The sequence below is a fragment of the Monocercomonoides exilis genome (genome assembly GCF_001643675.1).
Source record: "Monocercomonoides exilis strain PA203 chromosome Unknown scaffold29-1213020, whole genome shotgun sequence".
Classification (NCBI taxonomy): domain Eukaryota; phylum Preaxostyla; order Oxymonadida; family Polymastigidae; genus Monocercomonoides; species Monocercomonoides exilis.
Window position 1 is genome coordinate 224,686 of NW_027150574.1, and position 20,153 is coordinate 244,838.

At 40.5% G+C, this 20,153-nt stretch overlaps 3 protein-coding genes across 3 annotated transcripts; 2 read left to right on the forward strand and 1 right to left on the reverse strand.

The window, feature by feature from the left end:
* Positions 1-112: 112 nt before the first annotated feature.
* Positions 113-2,598, forward strand: MONOS_7925 (uncharacterized protein; the record flags this gene model as incomplete). Its single annotated transcript, XM_067878291.1, has 4 exons — positions 113-181; positions 242-364; positions 419-707; positions 773-2,598. 4 exons carry the CDS (start codon positions 113-115, stop codon positions 2,596-2,598), a joined length of 2,307 nt encoding a protein of 768 aa, XP_067725304.1.
* Positions 2,599-2,895: 297 nt separating this feature from the next.
* Positions 2,896-9,785, forward strand: MONOS_7926 (Structural maintenance of chromosomes 5, SMC5). Its single transcript, XM_067878292.1, has one exon. It carries the CDS (start codon positions 2,941-2,943, stop codon positions 9,625-9,627), a length of 6,687 nt encoding a protein of 2,228 aa, XP_067725305.1. The 5' UTR covers positions 2,896-2,940; the 3' UTR covers positions 9,628-9,785.
* A 6,172-nt stretch (positions 9,786-15,957) lies between these two features.
* MONOS_7927 (uncharacterized protein) lies at positions 15,958-20,070 on the reverse strand (the record flags this gene model as incomplete). The annotated part of the gene is made up of 6 exons (XM_067878293.1): positions 15,958-16,171; positions 16,412-16,530; positions 16,763-19,502; positions 19,579-19,871; positions 19,920-19,948; positions 20,001-20,070. 6 exons carry the CDS (start codon positions 20,068-20,070, stop codon positions 15,958-15,960), a joined length of 3,465 nt encoding a protein of 1,154 aa, XP_067725306.1.
* Positions 20,071-20,153: the final 83 nt, after the last annotated feature.

Below are 20,153 nucleotides of genomic sequence, written 5' to 3' on the forward strand. Positions count from 1 at the left end.
TGGCAAACAGTTTTTCATTCATATGAATAAAAAGCTTGTATTTCAACATTGAATTAATTTTCAATTCTTTGCTATTTAAAAAATTCAGCCATAATTGCTTTATCAGTTTTTAATGTCCAAAATCAAAAACGGCTATAATTTTTATAAAGAGGATTATCAATTAAATAAACATGAAAATATGGTATGACATAATTTTTAGTATAATCCATCCTGAGCATAAAATTCATAATAATTTTTAAAGTCCGATTTGAAAGAAAAGCAAAACTTTGGATATTTCAAGCCGAAAACATTTCCATCATCCGATGCAGATGAGAGAAATGGTACAAAGAATGCTAAGCTAAATGAAATAAAAGAGAATCACGAAGTATATTTTTTGCATCGCATGTTCATGCAATATTTAATTTTTATTTTTTTTTAGAAACAGATGAAAGAGACGCAAGATATAAAAACTGCTGAACTTCTTCAAAAACTTGGGGAAATAAATGAAGAAAACGAAACTTTTGTGAAAAAGATTAAGCAATCATTAGGGCAGAGTGATACTCATGCGTATACCAAGCAGAGTAGTCTTCATCACGAATGGAATTCAAAAGTTTACAAAAATGCAAGAGATCAAGTTGTCAGTCAGATAGACTCATATCCTGGTTTTGCCTCTCATGTTCAATTAGATAAGCTCTTCAACAACTATCTGAGAATTGGAAGTGAAAAGCGTTTGAATATATATTTTTTATTCAAAAAAATGAATGCTCGTTCAAATATTCTATATTTTTTAAAGAACTTTTTCTTGACGAAGTCATTGAGCGAGATTACAACCCGTTCACCTGGAAATCCAAAACGATTCGCTACCGCACCATTCCACCCGAAGAGCATCCAATCACCGGAATTGAGGCGCTGAATGAGAAAGAACGGCTGCTCGCCCACTCAGCCGGAGAGCTCAGCAGACGGAAGAGAGAGGCAGCAGCGTCAGAAGAAGCCGCACTCCGCACAAAAGAAGAAATCCAAAGAAAAGAGCACGCTCGGCTGCGGCGGCGAAAGTCCCGCCCTTCTTCTCCCAACCGCTCTTTCTCTTCTCAGGCTCAAATGTCGCCTCGCATGCAGCTCCTTTCATCGCCTCCTGGTTCTCCCCTCACTTCTCCTCATGTGCTCTACCCGTCTGACACTTTGAATATGACGGGGCGCTCTCCTTCTCCAAGTTTGCTTGGTTCTTTTAGCTCCCCTTCTTCTTCAACACCACTGGCGTTTGATTCATTGCCCTCAGAAAAGACGGAGTTTCAGTTTGTAGACAACGACACTGCAATTAAATTTCAGGTCCCAATGTTGAATTTGTCGAGCCGGCAAACAAAAAGCGGATCTCGCACTTCTTCTTCCTCTCATTCTTCATCTTCCTCCTCTTCTTCTTCTCCTTCTTCTCCCTTTCCTACTTCTCCTTCTCCTTCTCCTTCTTCATTCCCCTCTTCCTCAGTTAGTTTCGTCCCATTTCCCACAAAATCCTGCCCTCCTCTTTCGCCTTCTTTGCAGTCAAACGCTTCTTCCTCTTCAAGCTGCCACTCCTTCCACATACCCCTCACCCCTTCTTCGCTCGATTCTTCTGCTTCTAATTCTTCCTTCTTCTCCTCCTTTCAGCATTCTTCTCCTTCTTCTTCTTCTCCTTTCCTCTCTGCAAGAAACCAAATGTCTTCTGCACAATCACATCATCATCATAACCATCATCATCATCAAAATCAACAACAGAAGAAACAGAAGCAGAAGAATTGCCAACAACCATATCCTTCTCATCCTCCTTCGTCTATGATGCAGGTTCTGATGGCAACTGAACGCAAAAATGATCTTTTTTCCTCTTCTTCTCCTTCTTCTCCTTCTTCTCCTTCTCCTTCCTCTTTCTCTTCTTCCTCTTCCTCCTCTTCTTCTTCACCTTTCTCTTCTTCTTCTTTCAGTGAAAGACAATCCATTCTATCAACAAGATGCAGAAGAGGTCAACGAAAACCTCAACATCCATTAACTGCTCGTTCGCCTTCATTCGAAGCTTCTTCTTCTCCTTTTGCATCCAGCACACCCTCCTCCTTCTCTTCTGGCTCTTCTCGTTCTTCTTTCCGTCCCTTCACGGCTTCTGCAGTTGCTTCTTCTTCTCCTTCTTCTTCACTAAAACCACTTTCTTCGCGTCACAGCTCATTTAGGTCTGCTTCTTCTTCTAATTATTATTCTTCTTCCTCTTCTCCTTCTTCTTCTCGAACTTATTCTTCTTCTTCTTCCTCTTCTTCTCGTTATCCTTCTTCTCCTTCTTCTTCTCTTCCCTCTCATTCATCTTCCTGTTCTCAATCACCTGTATATCCACCCCATTCACCAGCCAAAGCAGCGTCGATGGGCAAGCGCTTTCCAGTCGACCCACGCCAATGGTCAAAGATTGATGGGGGTGTATTTGACACCAGGCAATCTTCTATTCAGATGAAGAAAAGAGATCCGTTCACCCAATATAAATTCAAAACGCAAATCGTCACGGATGAGCTGTCGGCGAGGTCTGAGGGTTCTTTTGAGCAGCCGTTGTTTAGATCTTCAAAGAGAATCTTTCCTAACGCACGAGCAGACAAAATTTGTCTTGCTTAACACTTTTGTAAATCTTTTTGAAAATTAGTTCTTTATTTGCTTTAAGAATTTTTTTTTTTTTTTGTTCATTGCAAAGCAACTTTTGTTTTGATTATTTTAGCATATATTATATTAAGCAATATATATTTTCGTATGTATTATTATTTGCTTCTTTCAATTCTGTTCGTACATAGTTGTGCACCATAATTTTATTTTTTCAATATTCTCTTTTTTTAAATTGAATTATCCCCCACGACACTCAATTGTTTGTTCGTTTTAACGAATTAGTTTTTTATATCCTTTAATTTTCATCGAACTATTTGGAATAATAAATTTTAATATTTTTTCTGGTTTAAAGAAAGCATGCGAAAAGCTAAAACTGCTTCAGTTTCAAATTTAGAAGCAGGTAAGTACTGGGAAGGAATCGACCTCAGTTTATATGCAGTGTCTTCCGTTGTGAGAATTCATTTGAGTAATTTTATGGCGTATGACGAGCAAATTTTCTTTCCTGGACCAAAACTGAATGTCATTCTCGGACCAAATGGATCTGGAAAATCTACGCTTCTTTGTGCGTTAACACTTGGATTAGGAGGAGGACCTCAAGATCTTCCGCGTCAAAAGAATATCAGTGAGTTCATTAGGAACGGAGAACAACGTGAACCTGAAGAACCTCACAGAAAACATCGAAAATTGGATCGTGCCAAAGGAAGGATATCTGACACGCAACAGGAATCTGCAGAAAGCGATGAATACGATGATGATCAAAATGATCGTGAAATTTTATATGCAACTATTGATGTTTCAATTGTTGTTCCAACTCGTGAAAGCAAAAAAGGAGTTTTGACAATATCCCGCACTTTTGACAGTAAAGATCGCTCAACATGGAAGGTCAACGGCAAAAAAGCGACAGAAAAGATGATCCATCAGATCGTATCGAGCCTCCAGATTTTCCCAAATCGCTTAACTCAGTTTCTTCCGCAAGAACGAATCTCCGCATTAGCAGCAATGGACCCCACACGCCTTCTCCAGGAGACGCAGCCGTCTCTTCTGTGCCCTGAATCCCTCGAGGCGTACCGGATGCTGCTTGAAGGCGGCGGAAGGCGGGCAGACTGGAAAGTGAAAGTGGGAGCAGCGAACAGAAGGCTGGACACGCTGATCAAAATGAACGAGGCGATTTTGCCTGCAGTAGAGCGCTATCGCCAGGCAGAAGAGCGGCGCGTGCGGATTTCCTATCTCGAAAAGAAGCGGCTGTGGCTCGTGTATGCGGAGAAGCGGGCAGCAACCAAAGAGAAATTGAGGGAAGTGAAGGAGGCAGAGCAAGAACTGGCAAACCAGCAGGCGAAAGACCTGACACCTGCGCTGGATGCTGTGAAGAAAGCGAAGGAGAACACAGTCAGAATCGAAAAGCAGCTGAACGAGATGCGACAGAACTTGGGAAAACTAGCGCGAAAGAGCGAGACAGCGCGAAATAAAGCAGAGGCAGCACGGGCAAAGCAGAAGGATGCGATTGAAGAGGAGGAAGAGAGGACAGACGGGATCAAAAGAAGGAGGGCGAACATCGAGCGACTGCGGGCGCGTCTGAAGGAAGAAGAGGAGAAGGCAGCAAAAGCAGCGCAGAGCAGAAGAGAGCTGGACGAGCAGATTGAGCAAAGCCAAAGAGAAAGTGCCAAAGTGACAGAGGAGCTGCGGCAGGTGCAGAGAGAGAGGGGGACAGCACTGACGTCACTGGCACGGATGCAGGCACAGCTGCGTGAGCTGGACGAATGGAGCGACTCTGAAGCGAACAGGAGAAGAGATCTGTTAGAAAGGTTTCAGCAGAAGTTTCGAGATCTCCCCAAAATCGCAGAGATTGTGCAGAGAAACGAGAGAGCGTTCCAGACAGAGCTACTGGGGCCCATTGCGTCGGAGATGGTGGTGAGAGAGGAGCAGCGCAGAGAGCTGACGTTTGATGGGTCGACGGGGCGGCACTTCCACTCTGATGAATATGGAAGAGAAACAGAGGCAGGTGATGGCTTTGAACAGAGGAGGAGGAGCAGATTCGATGGGCATGGCGATGGAGGCAGAAGTGATGTTGTGGCTGGAAGCTTTCTGCACCGCTTCTACACAGAACACATTGTCGGGGTGAATGTGATGCGGTCGTTTGTCTCGCAGTCGAAGGAGGACGAGGACAGGTTTCATGAGCTGCTGAAGCGCTACGACTTGAAAGGATCGTCGATGAAGCTGTCAGCAGAAGCAACTCATTCGCTTGAAGAGAACGATGTGAAGCAGGCGCCTGGCTCGCCCCAGCTTCCGTCTTCTTATAGACAGCATATGTCATCGCAACTATCGTCGTCATTATCATCTTCTTCTTCCCCTTCTTCTTCTCCATCAGCTCCAATCAACCCCATCCTCCCCAAAATCACCACAACTGAAGCCCTGAATCTTCCCCAAGATGACATCGACTACAATTCCATCTATGCCTCTCTGTCTGAGCTCATCGCATGCCCAGCCCCCGTCCGGCGTGTTCTTGACGAGTCTGTGCGAATCCCACTAGTAGCAGTGGCATCAGAGAATTTCCATAAGACATCTGATTCCTTCTTCAATGATCCTGAGAAATCAAACATTCGAGTGTGCACGCCATCGCGTGTTTTCACCTCAAAAAGATCGAAATATGACAGAGAGAATGTGGTGGTTACAGCAGAGTATACACGCAAGCCGAACTTCCTCGTTCCGCAGGAGTGGCCGGAGGCTCAGGCGATTCCAGTGGCTGTGCAGAAGGCGTATGAGATTGTGGTTTCATTGGAAAGAGAAAAAGAGAAAGAAAGAGAGAAAGAAAGACAAAGAGAAGAATCAGTTCGAGAAGCTTCTTTGAGAGGAAGGAGGACAGTGAAGAATGAGGCAGACGATGAATTGACACAAATGCCACCTGAGCCGCTCAGAGCAGACAGAGATGGAGATTCAGAAAGAGGCAGCGATCATCTTTCTTCTTCTTCTTCTTCTTCTTCCAGACAATCAGAACAAACGCATTCATCTAATTCATCTGATTCATCTGTGACACATTTCACACCCGAACAGCTAATGACAAGGTCCATCCAGAAGCAGATAGTGATGAAGGCGAAGGTGTATATGCAGCAGCAGCTAAAGGAAGTGCGTGAGCTGATCACAAAGATCGATCGCAACTTATCAAGTCTGCGAAAGAGCGAAGACGGAATCACAGCAAAGATGACAGCCATTGCGAACGAGAAGCGACAGATCCAAAGGTTTGCGGCGCTGCCACGCAACACACAGAGAGAGTTGGCAGCTTTAGAGGCACAAGAAGAGGATGAAGAAGTAGCAGCGTTGAAGGAAGCGAAGAAGGCGAATGTGATTATCAGGCCGAAGGAGGAAGAAGGAGACAGAGCAGAAAAAGCAGACAAAGCAACAAAAGCAGATGGAGAGGATGTTCTGACACAGCAGTTTGGTGAGGATGGGCTGAGTCCGAATAGAAGAGGAGGAAGAGGAGGAGGAGGAGGAGGCACGCAAAGAGAACTGCCATTTGCACCGAAAGAAGCGAAGGTGTTTGCAACCGGGTTCGACTTTCTTGTCTACAAAGCGCAGGCATCGATTGAGCGGCTGGCGAAGATAGCAGAGCAGCTGGAGAAAGAGTACAAGGCATCGCAGGACGAACTGAACTTAGCGCGAAACGAGATCACTGCGAAGCAGAATGAGCTGGAGGACGAGAAGTATGTGATCAAGCAGAAGGAAGAAGAAGTTATGCAGATTCAGCAGGCGATCAGGGAAGTGAAAGGGAGGCTGGAGAGGGCGAGGCAGGAGCATGCGAATGCAGAGAAAGAGGCAGCAGAGGCAGGAGAAAGAGCAGAAGAGGCTGCACCACACACAGACGCGACGATTGTGGAGGTGTTTAAGACGCTGCCGAAGACGCTGCCGACACTCGATGCAGAGCTGGACGAGCTCAGAGGGGCAGCAGAGATGCAGGCAGAGGACAGGCAGGCAGCAGCGAAGGAGCAAGAGTACCTGAGGAGGGAGAAGGAAATAGAAGAGCAGAAGCAGCTTGTGGAAGAGACGAGCCGGCAGATGATGGCAGAGCAGGCGAAAGCGAAGGAGCTGAAGGAGATTTGGCTGCGGCCGCTGTCGAAGGCGGTGGAGGTGCTGTCGGCGCTGTTTGAGGAGAACATGAAGTTTGTGGAGCAGAGAGGAGGAGTGAAGATTGGGACGCTGGGGAGAGACGGGAATGTGGAGGAGTTGCTGCTGGGGAAGGAAAAGAGGAAGGACGGGGAAGAGAAGACGAGGGAGAAAGGAGAGGAGAAAGGGGAGGGTTCACAGGAAGGGAGCAAAAGGAGTGAAAATGAGAAGAAAAGAAAGAGGAAGAAGAAAGGTGATGGTGATGATGATGATGAAAGTGATGATGAATATGAAAGTGATAGTGGGAGCGACTACGAAGAGGAAGAAAGGAGGAAGAGGCAGCAGCAAAGACAAGCAAGAAGTGCGTCTTCATCATCATCATCTTCTTCTTCTTCTTCTTCCTCTTCGTTCGATTTCTCCGACGACATAGAGATCGAAAAAGTGGGTCTTGTCATATGCGTTTCATTTCTGCCTTCTCAGAGCATTCCCCTGCAGCCCCTCTGCCTGGGCAAGCAGTCAGGTGGAGAGAAATCTGTGTCGTTGATGCTGTTTCTGTTGGCATTGCAGAGAGTGCCAGCGATTATGCAGACAGAATGGAAGGAGCTGGAGAAGCAGATAAAGAGGCAGATGGAGGAGTTCAAGCAAAATGAGGTGAAAACGGAGGTGGAGAAGAAGAGGAGCCAGGAAAATGGGAAAGAGAAGGAGAAGGAGAAAGAGAAAGAGAAAGAGAAAGAGAAAGAGAAAGAGAAAGAGAGGAGTAGAGGAGGAAGAAAAAGAGGAAACAATTATGATAGCGATGATGACAGCAGCAGTGATGATGATGATGATGATGATGATGATGAAGCACTGAGCCCAACAGAATCCGACGGGCTTGCCGGGAAATCCCGCCGTTCAAGGACAATTGATCTATCCAACTACGATTTTGCATCAGTCATTTCCCTCCGCCCGCAGCTGAAACCCAGTCCGTTCCGAGTGGTGGATGAGATCAACCAAGGGATGGATGAGCACAACGAGCGAAAAGTGCTGGAGTTGCTGTTCCATTCGTCCGAGCAGCCGATGAGCCCGCAGATATTCGTCATCACGCCAAAGCTGCTTAAAGAGCTGAGCTTCACAAAGCACACTCGTGTTATTATGCCCTTCGACGGGCCGTTTATGTGCACGCAGGCAGAAATGCATGCACATGTGCAGAATTTGATGAAGCTGGCGATTCTGAAAGTGGCTCAGTTGGAAAACGCAAAAAGGAGATTGGAGAAGGAAAAAGTGAAAGTGAAAGAGGAAGAGGAAGAAGAAGAAGAAGAAGAAGAAAGTATTGCTATTTCTGATGCTCGAAGTCAAAAGCATCCAAAAAGCAAAGAAACAGAAAGAACAATCAAAAATAACGAGGCAGATTCTGCTGCTTCTCTCTCTCTCATCAGACATCTTTCACAACTCTCTTCAACCAAAATGCCAAACTCACAAAAGTCCAAACGACGTTCTGTTTCTTCTCCTCTCCCTCCTCTTCCTCTTCTTCCTCCTCTTCCTCCAAACGTGGCGTATGCTGCCACTTTAGCGCCTTCCACACAGCTGAGCGTGTTGGAGGCTGCCCAGGAATGCACAAGCATTTTGAATGACTTTTCTAGTTTGACTTCTGCTTCAGTGAAAGACGAAAAAAATAATCTAAGTGATAACTTGGAAGTGACAGCGAGTCAGGTTCCAGAACCACTGATGAATAAGACTTCATCGTTTTCTTCTTCTTCCTCTTCCTCCTCTTCCTCTTCTTCTTCCTCTTCCCAGTCAAGTCAGAAGAATACTCAACAAACAGGCAATTCACAGAAATCTGGTGCGAATAAAACGCATGCGAAACCCGAAGAGCACCTTTTGAGTGCTGTTTCACAATATTTGAACTCTCTGACTCAATATGTGGCACAGACACAGCGATTGGATGTTACTTCTGGAAATGAAAGTCTGACTGATTTGACTTCATCTTCATCATCATCATCTGCTTCTTCTTCCTCTTCAGCTTCTTCTTCCTCTTCTTCCTCTTCTCTTCTTTCATTTTCTCAACAACAAAGCAAAAACGAGCACAAAAGCGCATCTTTGCTCAGCTCAAACTCATTTCAATCAAACACTTCACAGCTTCCCTCAGCAATTGACTTATCAATTTTCTCTTCGCCCGCCGTTTCTTCTTCGAATCAGTCGCGTCCTCCTTCTTTTGCACACACAAAACACGTCAACCCTCTCTTCCCCATCGCTCCTCTCAAGCACATGTACAGCCAGCCACTTCAGCGTTCTCTTTCAATCACTTCTTCGTCTTCTCCTTCTTCTTCTTCTTTGTCTTCATCATCTTCTTCGTCTTCTTCCTCACCATCTCTTTCTCCTTCTGCTTCTTTGTCAACAACAACTTCATCATCATCTTCTTCTTCTCCTTTCCCTTCTCCTTCTCCTTCTCCTTCTTCCTCTTCAATCACACCATCCCAGCCACAATATTCACCTTCTCACAGCATCTTCACTTCTGAAGTGCCCACTCCACTTTCCACTTCTTTTGCCTCTCTTTCTGCTAATCCTCGGAGAGCATTGAGAAAGCGACCAAGACCTTTTTCAAGCGATGAAGAAGAAGATGAAGAAGAAGATGATGGAGGAAAAGAAGAAGAAAATGGTGATGATGATGATGATTACGAAGCAGAAGCAGGAGAAAGAGCAGTTTCACACAGAAACAAAAAGAAAAAACTGAGAAATAACGAAGGTGCAAAGAGCCACAAAACCAGAATTTCCTCTGAAGATACCGAAGATGCCGAAGATGCAGAGAATGATGTGTTTCCCAGCCAATCGCAAGGCTTTGGAATAACCACGTCGCAGTGGACTTCGCAGAAACGTCTGCGCAGGCCGAGCGCAGCAGCGCGGGACAGCCAGAATTATTTCTTTGATTCGCAGAACGATGAGTCAAATGCAAGCGATGAGGAATTTTTGTAGTTATTGGTTATTTTTTTTGCACTTTTTTTTATGAATGTGCATTTTGTGTTATTTATTTTTAATTTTTTTTCTTTCCTTTTTTCTTTTTTTTTAAAAAAAAAAAAGAAAGAAAGAAAAATAAGAAAACAGTAAATAAATAGAATGAAAGTGGTTTAAAATGATTTTTTATTTACTGAAAGCCATTCAGTGCTTTTCAGTTGTTAGCAAACAGATTCCTAAAAAGTGCCAATAAGGTCAAAAGTCTATTCAAAAGTTGACACTTCGAATAATTTCATTTGATCATTTTTATTTTTTGGAGTTTCAGAGGATAAATCCTTGTTCATGTTAAAAATCCTTTGTTAAATATTCCAAAGCTTGAAAAAAAATTGTGTAGTTACTGATATTTTTAATGATTATTTTGCTTTAATAATTCTCCTCTTTTATATGTCAAAAAATGTTACTTTTTCATTGAATGATAAAAATGTGTTGGAAAATATGTGTTTGCTTTCAGAAATGGAGGAGATGATTAATTAAAAACATTTTTCGGATTTGAATACATTTTGAATGATGATTCTTGATGATTTTATGTCTTTCTGCCTTATTTTGAAGAAATGTTTTCTGAGCTGGAACATTGCGATGAGGATGCTCAAAAACAGATCGAAAGAGAAATGAATGATGAAGAATTTGAGTCTCTATTCGAAAAAGAAATATTCAATAAAATAGATAAGATGATTGAAGAACAGAAAATGCAGTGTGAAAGTACTGTTTTGATCTTGAAGCGCATTGGGTATTTTATCGTGATAAAAAACATGCGGCATGTTCCTTTTGAAAAATCTTTGTTGTGAGAAAGATTTGAAAAGATGATTATAGACGAAAAAATGAAAATTGAAGGAAAAAATAAACAACTAATGATTGATCTCTGCAAATGTTATTTGATGATTTATCCTCACGTTTTTAATGGAAAATTTACAAAGAAAATGTGCTTGAATTTGGTGTTTTATCTTGTGAAATTTGCTTTGAAAAAGGAAGAAAAGGAGAAAATCCAAAAAGAAGAAGAAATGTCTTTATTGGCATTGAGCAATGCAACACATTACGTTTGGGCAACTCAACTTCCTTTTTGAGGTTATTAAATTTTCTTTTGACTTTTTATTAGAAAATACCAGAAGAATTATATTTGAAAGAAATCAAAGAGATTGTCCTAAAGCATCAGGAACACAACAATCTGACAAGTCTTGGATATCAGTCTGCATGGAAGTTTTTGATCCACAGATTAGAGAAAGACAAAAGCTTGGAAGAAGTGATTACGAAAGAACTGTATTTTAAGAGAGGCAGCAAAAGAACTTGAAGATCTGTCAAAATGTGTGGATTGGAAGAGAAGAGAAGAGGGAAAAGGAGAAAGGGAAGTGAAGGAAATATTTGTTTTCGAGAGATGGTTCGCTGCAATTTATGATTGCTTTTACTCATGCAAATCATGGAACGAAGAACTTGCTGGGCTTTTTTGGAGCATCGTTCAAGTGTTTAAAGCATCAAAGGATAATTGTGCAGGCACAAGCTTTTTATGCATTTTTTCATTAACAGAAGCAACGGACAATAGATATGTGAAAATTGATGACTTGCTGAAAGGAGAAGCTGTAGATGTTATTTTGGAAGATATTCAACAATCATCGTTGAATGACGATCTGGCATATGAATGCTTGAAGTTTTTTATGAATGTTTCAAATAAATCGAAAGGAAAGGAGGATGGTGAAATAGAAAAGGTGAAAAGAAAAACAACCAAAATGCAGTTATTTGAAAAAATGGAAGAACAAGGATACGAAGATGTCATCGCATGCTTTCATAAAATATTTAATATTCTAAACAGTAAATATTATTATGCACTATCAATAAATGTTTCTGATTATTTTGTGAATGGATAAGGAAATGCCTTGAATTCGATTTCTCCTAATTTCAATTTTTCAAATTGCATCAAAACACAAAATCGAAAACAAACAGTTAAATGAAAGATTTTTCAATTTTTTATTTTTTATCCCATTTCATTTTGATGATATGAAGAAGCAAAAATAACAGATAACTCTTTTTCTTTCTTCATTTCAAATCTTCCTCAAATGATTTGACTGCTAAAAAGTTTCATTAAAAAATCAAAATTCACTTGTTCATTCATTGCCTTTTTCAGATTTTCCTCTTCTTTTTCGAGTAGTCCTGCATTCTCTCAGTTTCTTCTTTTGTAAAGCCAAATTCGATGTCTTTTCAGTTCTTTGAAGAGAAGTTGAAACCTTGCGAACGAAAAGAGGATTTGCGAGATGAATGTGGACATCAAGAAAACAGGATTTTCTTCTAGTAATTGGTTGGTTGATAGTCGCTTCTTAGCCGCAAATGCTCACTTTCTCTTTCGCCTTTCATTTTGCATGGTCAATCTGTCACAAAAAAAGATAATCGATCATACGCAGCTTATTTCGAATGAACAGGAGAAAAAAAAACTTCGCAGAAATTACTAAAATGATGAAATAGCATTCTCAATATTGGTGAATTTTTATTACCCAAAAGTTTTCATTCGTTTTTTTCACCATTCTTCAACAGTTCGGTTTCCTCAGGTAACATTGATTCGTATATGATGCTGAGAATTCACAAATATATTCCATTCAAATAGCGAAGAAGCAATAACCCCTGATTGTAATTCCTGCAATTCTTTTGATGTTGTGGAAGCGAGAAGGAATGTTGAATCAAAATAGATTAATATCTGTTTTTCAGAAGAGACGATTGATTTGCTATGAAGAATTCAAAAATATGAGGAAAATTTCTTGGGAGTAGACATTTATTCTGAAAAGCAGTTGAAAAAAATATGTATCGACAGAAGAGCTGATTGATGAACGAAATGTTGAAGAATATTAAAAATGTTGGAGAAATGAATAAAGTGTTGAGGAAGGCACTGAAAGTTTTGAAGCTGAAAAAGACGAAAATGTCTGTTTAAAAAAATAAAAGAAAGTGAAAATGAAGGAGGAGGTAAGAAGAAGTGAGAGAAGAAGAAGACGACGACAATGATGCATAAGGGAGCCAAGAAGAAGGAGAGAAGTAGATGACGAAGGAATAAAATAAACAAGAAGAATAATAACATAATTACAAGAGTTTGTGTGGTGTAAACGAAAACATGATAGTAATGCAGCCGAAGAAGAAGAAGAATTCGATGAAGGAGATGAAGGAGATGATGAAGAGGAAGAGGAAGAAGACGACGAAAAGAATTATTGCCAAGAAGAAAATTTTTATATATTTAAATAATAGCATTTGTTGTGTTGGAGTTAATGAATGTGACAAAGTCGAAGAAGATTGTGAGAAAGATGCAAAAGGTGATGAAGATCTAATGGAAATCTCCAATGTCTGATATCTTCTAATAGAAGATATTCTCAGCATCGCAAACTCATTCTCTTCTTCACTTACAAATCCTTCGATGACACAATGCCAAAGGCGATAGCAAAATGACTCTATTCCATTTTGCCTGTTATCTACACCAAGCTGCTTGTATAACTCCAAATTGTCTGTTTTTCTTGCATTGTCGACTCTCAAACCAATAAATTAAAAAAGTTCCATCCCTTTTCTTAGTCCATGAAATCAATGTCTTGCCCTTCTCATCCCAAAAAATGTGCCTTGTTTTGTCTCATCTACTGCTAATCTCCTGTTTCAGTCATCTGTCCCAATTGCTCCAAAATTTTTTTCTGAAAATATTCCCACCATCTTCAAAAAACGCTCCCTTTTAATAGTGATTGGACATTCTTCCTTTTTAGTCTTGTACATCTTCCAACCCCATTGATTCTGCTCCATCAATATTCATTTTTCATCGCATTTCTATCCATCGCGCATGTTGTCCAAAATAAGTCACATAAATATTTGTAACAAAAAATATTCAGTCTCTAATATCTGTAAGTTGTAAGGTTATATTTTGCTCTCTTTCATGCTGTTCTCTTCTGCAAAGAATAGATTGTTCATTTTTATAAATAGCCTGAATCACGACTTCGGAAATGATACGGATAGAAATATCTTCGCAATGAATTAAAAAATAAAAAATATAGCATACAAATATTTTCATTCAAAAATAAATTTGTTGCATTTCATTGTTCACTCAATTTCAAAAATAATCATACAGGATTCCATTTTGTTTTTCCAGTGTTCATGCTATCATTGAAATCAATGTTTCTAGTTCTATATGTAATATTCACTCACAGAATTCTCAATCTGTGGATGCTTATTCTCGTTCAAATATTATTATTTGATCATTAAATCCATTACAAATAAAGAAAATATTTTAAATCGTTTTTTCTTCATAATACTTAGTTAAAAATACAAATGCAAAAAATGACGGTATGTGTACCGATGTTTTTATTTTTATGTTGAGATTTTAATTAAACATCAATTTTCTTTACCAAATAAATGCGCTTTCAATGTGAATGATAAAAATTGCTTTGCTTTATGAACGCAATGTTTTTCAAAAATGCAGGAGACGGACAACACAAAAAAGTTAACAGGCTGGCATCCATTTTTGTATTTGTATTCTTGATAATTGCATTTCTTTCTTTATTTTTTTATTAAGAATTATTTTCTGAGCTTGAATATTGCAATGAGGAAGAGCAGATGCATAAAATCCTTGAAATGAATGAACCAATGTATAAGATGAAAAAGGAAGAATTCAAATCAGTTTTCACAAAAGAATTTTACAATCAAATAGAAAAATTAATTAAAGAAAAGAAAATGAACATGGAAAATGCAATCAGATTTGTGAAGCAAATAGGATATTGCAAAGAGTTGAAAAATTTTTGGAATGAAAGTTTTAAATTTTCATCGCTGATCAGTAGATTTGAAAAGATGATGATTGACGAAGATCAAAAAATTGAAGGAAGAAACGAAAAGCTTCTGATTGACCTTTGCGAAGCCTATCAAATGAATACTCTGTTAATGCCAGATGAAAATCTTCGCATTAGTATTCGCTGCATTTTGAAAGTTGCCTTGAAGAAAGAGGTTAACGAGGAAACACAAAAAGAAGTGGAAATGGCTTTGCTTTCTCTGAGAGATGTTGGGTATTGCGTATGAGCATTTCTATTTCATTTTTGGTGCTGTTGAATGTTTTTCTTTCTTTCTTTCTTTCTTTAATTAGAGAGTGCCAGAAGAATTGTATTTGAATGATTTGACAGAAATAATCAAACATCATCAGGAGCATCGTAACCTAACCCGACTTGCGTATCAATTTGCCTGGCAGTGTTTGATTGGATTTCTTTGCCAAAATAAAAATTTGGAAAAAGTCCTTACGAACGAATTGCATTTTATAAGAGAAGCAATCAGAGAAATGGAAGAGCTGGCTGGCTATATGGATTGGAAAAGAAAAAAAGAAGAGGAAAAAGGAAATGAAATGGAAAATGAACGTGTTTTAGTGAGATTGCTCCAAAATTTGACCAATTTCTTCTACCATCGCAAACTATGGAATGAAGAATTTGATCAGCTTATCGAAAGCGCTATGAAAGTTTTTCGATTGGCAAAGGATAATCACAGAAGAATTCAATGTGAATGTGTTCTTCTTTTTGAAGCACTTGCAGAAAATAAAGCAATGGAAAATGATAGTTTTCAGAAAAGCGGGATTGTTGAAATTACTTTGGAAGAAATCTTCCACGCCTGTACAATAGATTCCGGAATTTACTGTTGTTTGAGTATTTTCGGCCTCGTTTGCAATCGAATAAAGAGGAAAACTGGAAATGAAAATGAAGATGCAAAACTGCAAATATTGAAAAGAAAGTTGTTTGATAAGTTGGAGGAAGAAGGATACGAAGAAACATTGAAAGGTTATTATGTTCTGTATAAAGTCTTTTACAGACATATTTTTGGCTCAGATGAATTATCTGGTTGTTTTATTTATTTGTAAATCAAATTTTCGTTTCGATTTCATTCACATTAAAGATGACTCCCAAAAATAAAAGGTGAATGAAGACAAATAAACTTGTATTTTTCATTTCAGGAATTAATTCATTGTATTTCAAAATATTCTGGATTTTGCCTATTTCAAAGAATTTGAATACTTTTTGCCAATATAAAGATTATAAATAAAAAATTTCTCATTTTCTTAAATGATTGGTGCATTCGAAAAAGTTAGAGAGCGAAGTTTCAAGAAAATTAAAAACATATTTTTTCAATTTCGCAAAAAAAAAAATAAAATAAAATAAAAATAAAAATTAAAATAAAATAAATAAATAAATAAATCATTTCAATACAAATGATTCTTCATCACGAAAATCAAATCAAATAAATTAAATTTAATACGTTCAATAGAATATTTCTCTTTTTAAACAAGAAAATAGCTCAATTAATAAGATAAAATCATTGATGGCTGCTTTCCATCTGCTGGGCCCTCCTTTTCTGTCTTCTCTTTCTCCTTTTTTCTTCTTCTGACAGCTTCATTTTCAGCTCCACAATGTCCTCTTCTGCTTTCAGAGCTCTTTCTCTCCATTCTTCTTCCACTCTCTGCAGAGCCACGACTCGCTGGTTAAGTTCTGCATTGGCCATGTTGATCTGGTCAAATTGTGTTGAAAAACTATAAAGTCAAAATAAAGCAGTAAAATAAATAAATAAATAAATAAATAAATAAATAAATAAATAAAATAAAATAAAATAAAATAAAATAAAATAAAATAAAATAAAATATATATATAGAGAGAGAAATCCAAGTGTTTGAGAAATTCAATTAAAATAGAAGAAAGAAGAAAGAAAAGAAAAGAAAAGGATAATTTTTTAAAGCTAAAAAAAAGAGAGTGAAAGCATCAATAAGTCAAACTCGATAACTGTCCCTCTGTTTTCTGCAAGTGCATCTTCATAAGCGTCTTTGACATCCAAAAGAATGGGGGCAAAATGAGGCAGAAGCTGTCTTATTGACTCCAACACTCCACGATAAATCTGAATAGAAACAGAAATTCATTTAAAAAAAAATTGGGAAATATAAAAAAAAATTTCAATGAAATTATAACATTTAATAAATTTGAAAAAGAATTTGAAAATTTTTAGATAAAAAGAAAAGAAAAGAAAAGAAAAAAAAAAGAAAAGAAAAGAAAAAAGAAAATTAATTTTAAACAATAAGAAAAAGAAAATAAAAAGAAAGAAAGAAAAAACTCATTCACATAAGTCCAACCTGCAGTTTTGCCGATGTTCCTCCTTTCTTCCCTTTCTCAAGCCCCAGTTTCTTCAGCTTCTCCTTCGTGCCCACCTCCAGCTGCAGAACAGGATTGCGAAATCCCTTTTTGTCTGTGAATCCTGTCAGAGGCACAAATGGAGGCTGCTTCCAAGGAAGATCAGATGATAAAGGAGATGTCGGCTGCGAATGCGATTGGAGAGGAGAAGAAGAGGAAGAAGAAGAAGAAGAGGAGGAGGAAGAAGAAGAAACCGAAGACTTCGGCCTCACGGGAGACAGATGTGTGTCTACCTTCACCGGCACATCCGGTGACGTCGTCTCTCTTCTGTGCTTCCTCCGAAAGCGCTCGATTTCTCTGTCTGCCGAGCGCAGCACCACTTCCGGCTCAAAGTGCATCACCGCCGGTCCGCTTTGCCGCACCTGCGCTTGAATCTTCTGTGCATCCCCAACAATCGCCCGGATCGCCCTTTCTTTCTCTGGTGAGACAGAGGTGTGGAAGGAAGGAGAGGGAAGGCTGGGTGAAGAAGATGGGGAAAGCACGGAGAAACTGGGGGAGTCCGCGCGGGTTTGGGCGAGGTTCAGAGGGGAGGAAGCTGACATCGAAGAAGAATTTACATTTGAAGAAGAAGAAGAAGATGATGATGACGACGACGACGACGATGAGAGCGATGAAGGCGATGTGAAAGAAGGCGAATGAAATTCAATGTTTCTGCTCTCCGCTTTCTTCCTTTCGCTGCCCTGTTCTCTCAAAAAGCTCTGCCCACGCGGCGAGTGGCCAGCCGACAGATGTGCTTCAGCCTCATTCCAGAGAGTGATCATCGTCTGATCAAACATTCCACTTTCAGCATCAGCCGACAGCAGTCCCGCCGCAGCCATCGCATTCAGCTCCGCCGGCGCTGTCTTCATCGCCAGACGCGTTTCAGAGAAAGGCGAATCATCATTCGGTGTGGTTGTCTTTGTCTCAAAGAAGGATGATGTGTTTTGCGTGGTGTACTTCCACGTCCCTTTCTCCTTCTCCCTCAGATGCTTCGTGAGCTCTCGCTCCTTCTGGATCCGCCTCTTCTCCTGCTCCATCCTTTCTTTATCTGCCAGCCTTGCTGCCTTCTCCTCTTCTGTCTCATCCGGCTCGTCCTCATCCTCATCCTCAATGTCCAAGCAGCTCGCTTCTCCCTCTGCGCCCGCCTGCTGCATCTGCATGTGCCTCGTCATCACTTCCTCCAGCTCGCTTTCGCTGGCTGCCCCGCGCGGCGACGCATTCGGCGCTTGAAACCCGTCACGCCTCGACTGCAGCCCCGAAGAAGCGCCGGACTCTGTGAAGGACCCATTCACACGGAGCGAAAGAGGAGAGATGATCCCGGGGCTCATCAGCGAGATCGCCTCCAGGGTCGGTGCTGCTGGCTGGCTGGCTTCCAAATTGCGGCTTGATGATAACGCTGATGACGATGAAGTTGATGCCGATGATGCTGATGAAGCAGTTAATGTTGAAGATGATGTTGCTTGTGTCTTTGACAGCTGTGAATTGCTCGTCTCCCCTTCTCCAATTGTGCTGAGCTCCAAAAAGGACTTCGAATTCTTTCTGCTTTCAAAGCTTGATTTGGGATCAGCGCTGTCTCCCATTGGAGTGGGAGGAGGAGGCGTCAATGTGTTTCTGAACAGGGTTGCTCCAATGTTTGTGTGTTCAGACGCATTCCGGTCTTTTGTGTGGGTGTGATATGATGAAGCAGCAGAGGCCAGAGATGCCGTGGAGGCAAAAGCTGAGCTTGCTGCTGATGTTAGTGTTGATGCTGTTGTTGTGTAAGAAGCAGTCGACGCTGACGACGCATGCCGCGAATGTTGGCACAAATAAGGCTCGTCCTGGTGGAGCGAGCGTTCCGAATAGAGCGGAGAGGAAAGCGGAGTGAAAGCAGAACTCAGAATTGGAGAAGGCGCAGCAGAGGAGGAGATAGAAAAGGAAGGAGAGGGCGTTTCACAGACGGTTGAGGAAAGCGACACAGCTGTTCTGTCTGTTTGCATTGGCGATGCCTGCAGTGAGTGAGATGGATCCTGGGGAGAAGGATGAAACAAGGTTGTGGAAGAAGAAGGAGGAGGAGGCTGCTGAGGTGAAGAATAAGGATAAGAAGAGGAAGAAGCATCAGCAGAATCACGATTGTTATTCAGTCCAGCCTGTGGTTGTGCTACAAAGTCAGCCACTTGCTGCAGCGCTGCTGTCTTCGAGTTGTAGAGATTTTGGTTGTTTGTCAGTCCTTTCACACCCCAGCGCCGTTCTGTGTCTCTTTTGCGGTCTTCATCGCTCATCGGGACGCACAAAAGGCCCCCTTCCTCTTCTAGCTCGAGCTGAGGGAATATTCCTGTTTCCCACAGTGAGTCGCCTTCTGTGATGCGCTTCATGATCGAGACAGGGTTGATTGGAGACACTGCAAAAACAGAGGAGAATTGTGAGCGGTGTCTTTCGAACTCCTCCTGGCGCTTCTTGGCCATCACCTTGGAGGGCACTACGACTTTGGGGATGTGGCGGGAGCGGGCCGTTGGTGACTGAGAAAGAATAGATTTTTTGGTGGTGTTTTGTGGAGATGAAATGGCGGAAGTGGTATGAGATGAATTTTGGTCAATGTTGTGAAGTGTGCTTGATAATCTGTGTTGTGACGGACTTTTGCGCTGCAAGGAAGATGAAGTGCGAGATTGTTGAGGGCGAAGCGGTGAAATGGATTGCGGATCGTTAAACCCTGAAAATGCCAAATTTCTTTTTCAAATAGTTTTAAATTTGTACAGTCACAAAATACAACTTTGAAGTTTTTTAAAAAAAAATAAGTATCAACCTCTTTTCTAGGGATGTTGCTGGCCTTTGTCTCGACTGTGTATGACTGTAGCTTCGAGCGCCTGGCGTTCGATGATGGTGAACAAAGGCGGGAAATCCAGTTAGATATGTTCGAGTTGGAGAATCTGGGAGCTGAGTGGGACTGCAAGTGGAGTTTTGTCCTCCATATTTTTTGTCACGTTTTTCTTCAACAGACAAAGTTTTTAATGCAGCTTCAACATGCTCAGAAGCAATATCATTAATCTGCGCAGAACGTTCTGGATCAATTGAGGATACGCATTCTGTTCCTGCTATCTTTTAAGAAATGAATTTTAAAAATACGAGATATCTCATTAAGCATACTATACGCAAAGGTAAATGACCATTTTGTTCTGTTTAAGAAGAAATAAAAACTATTTAAGAACAAATTATTGAGTGAAATACTTTTAAACAATGGTGATGCTTCCTCTTTTAAAAGAAAAGCGTAAGGCTTATGCGAAGGTGCAGAAGCCATTCCTCAGAATTTTGAAAAATGAAAATGTGATTTATTATATGATGGTTCATTTTAAAAATATTTTGATAATACTGTATCTGTTG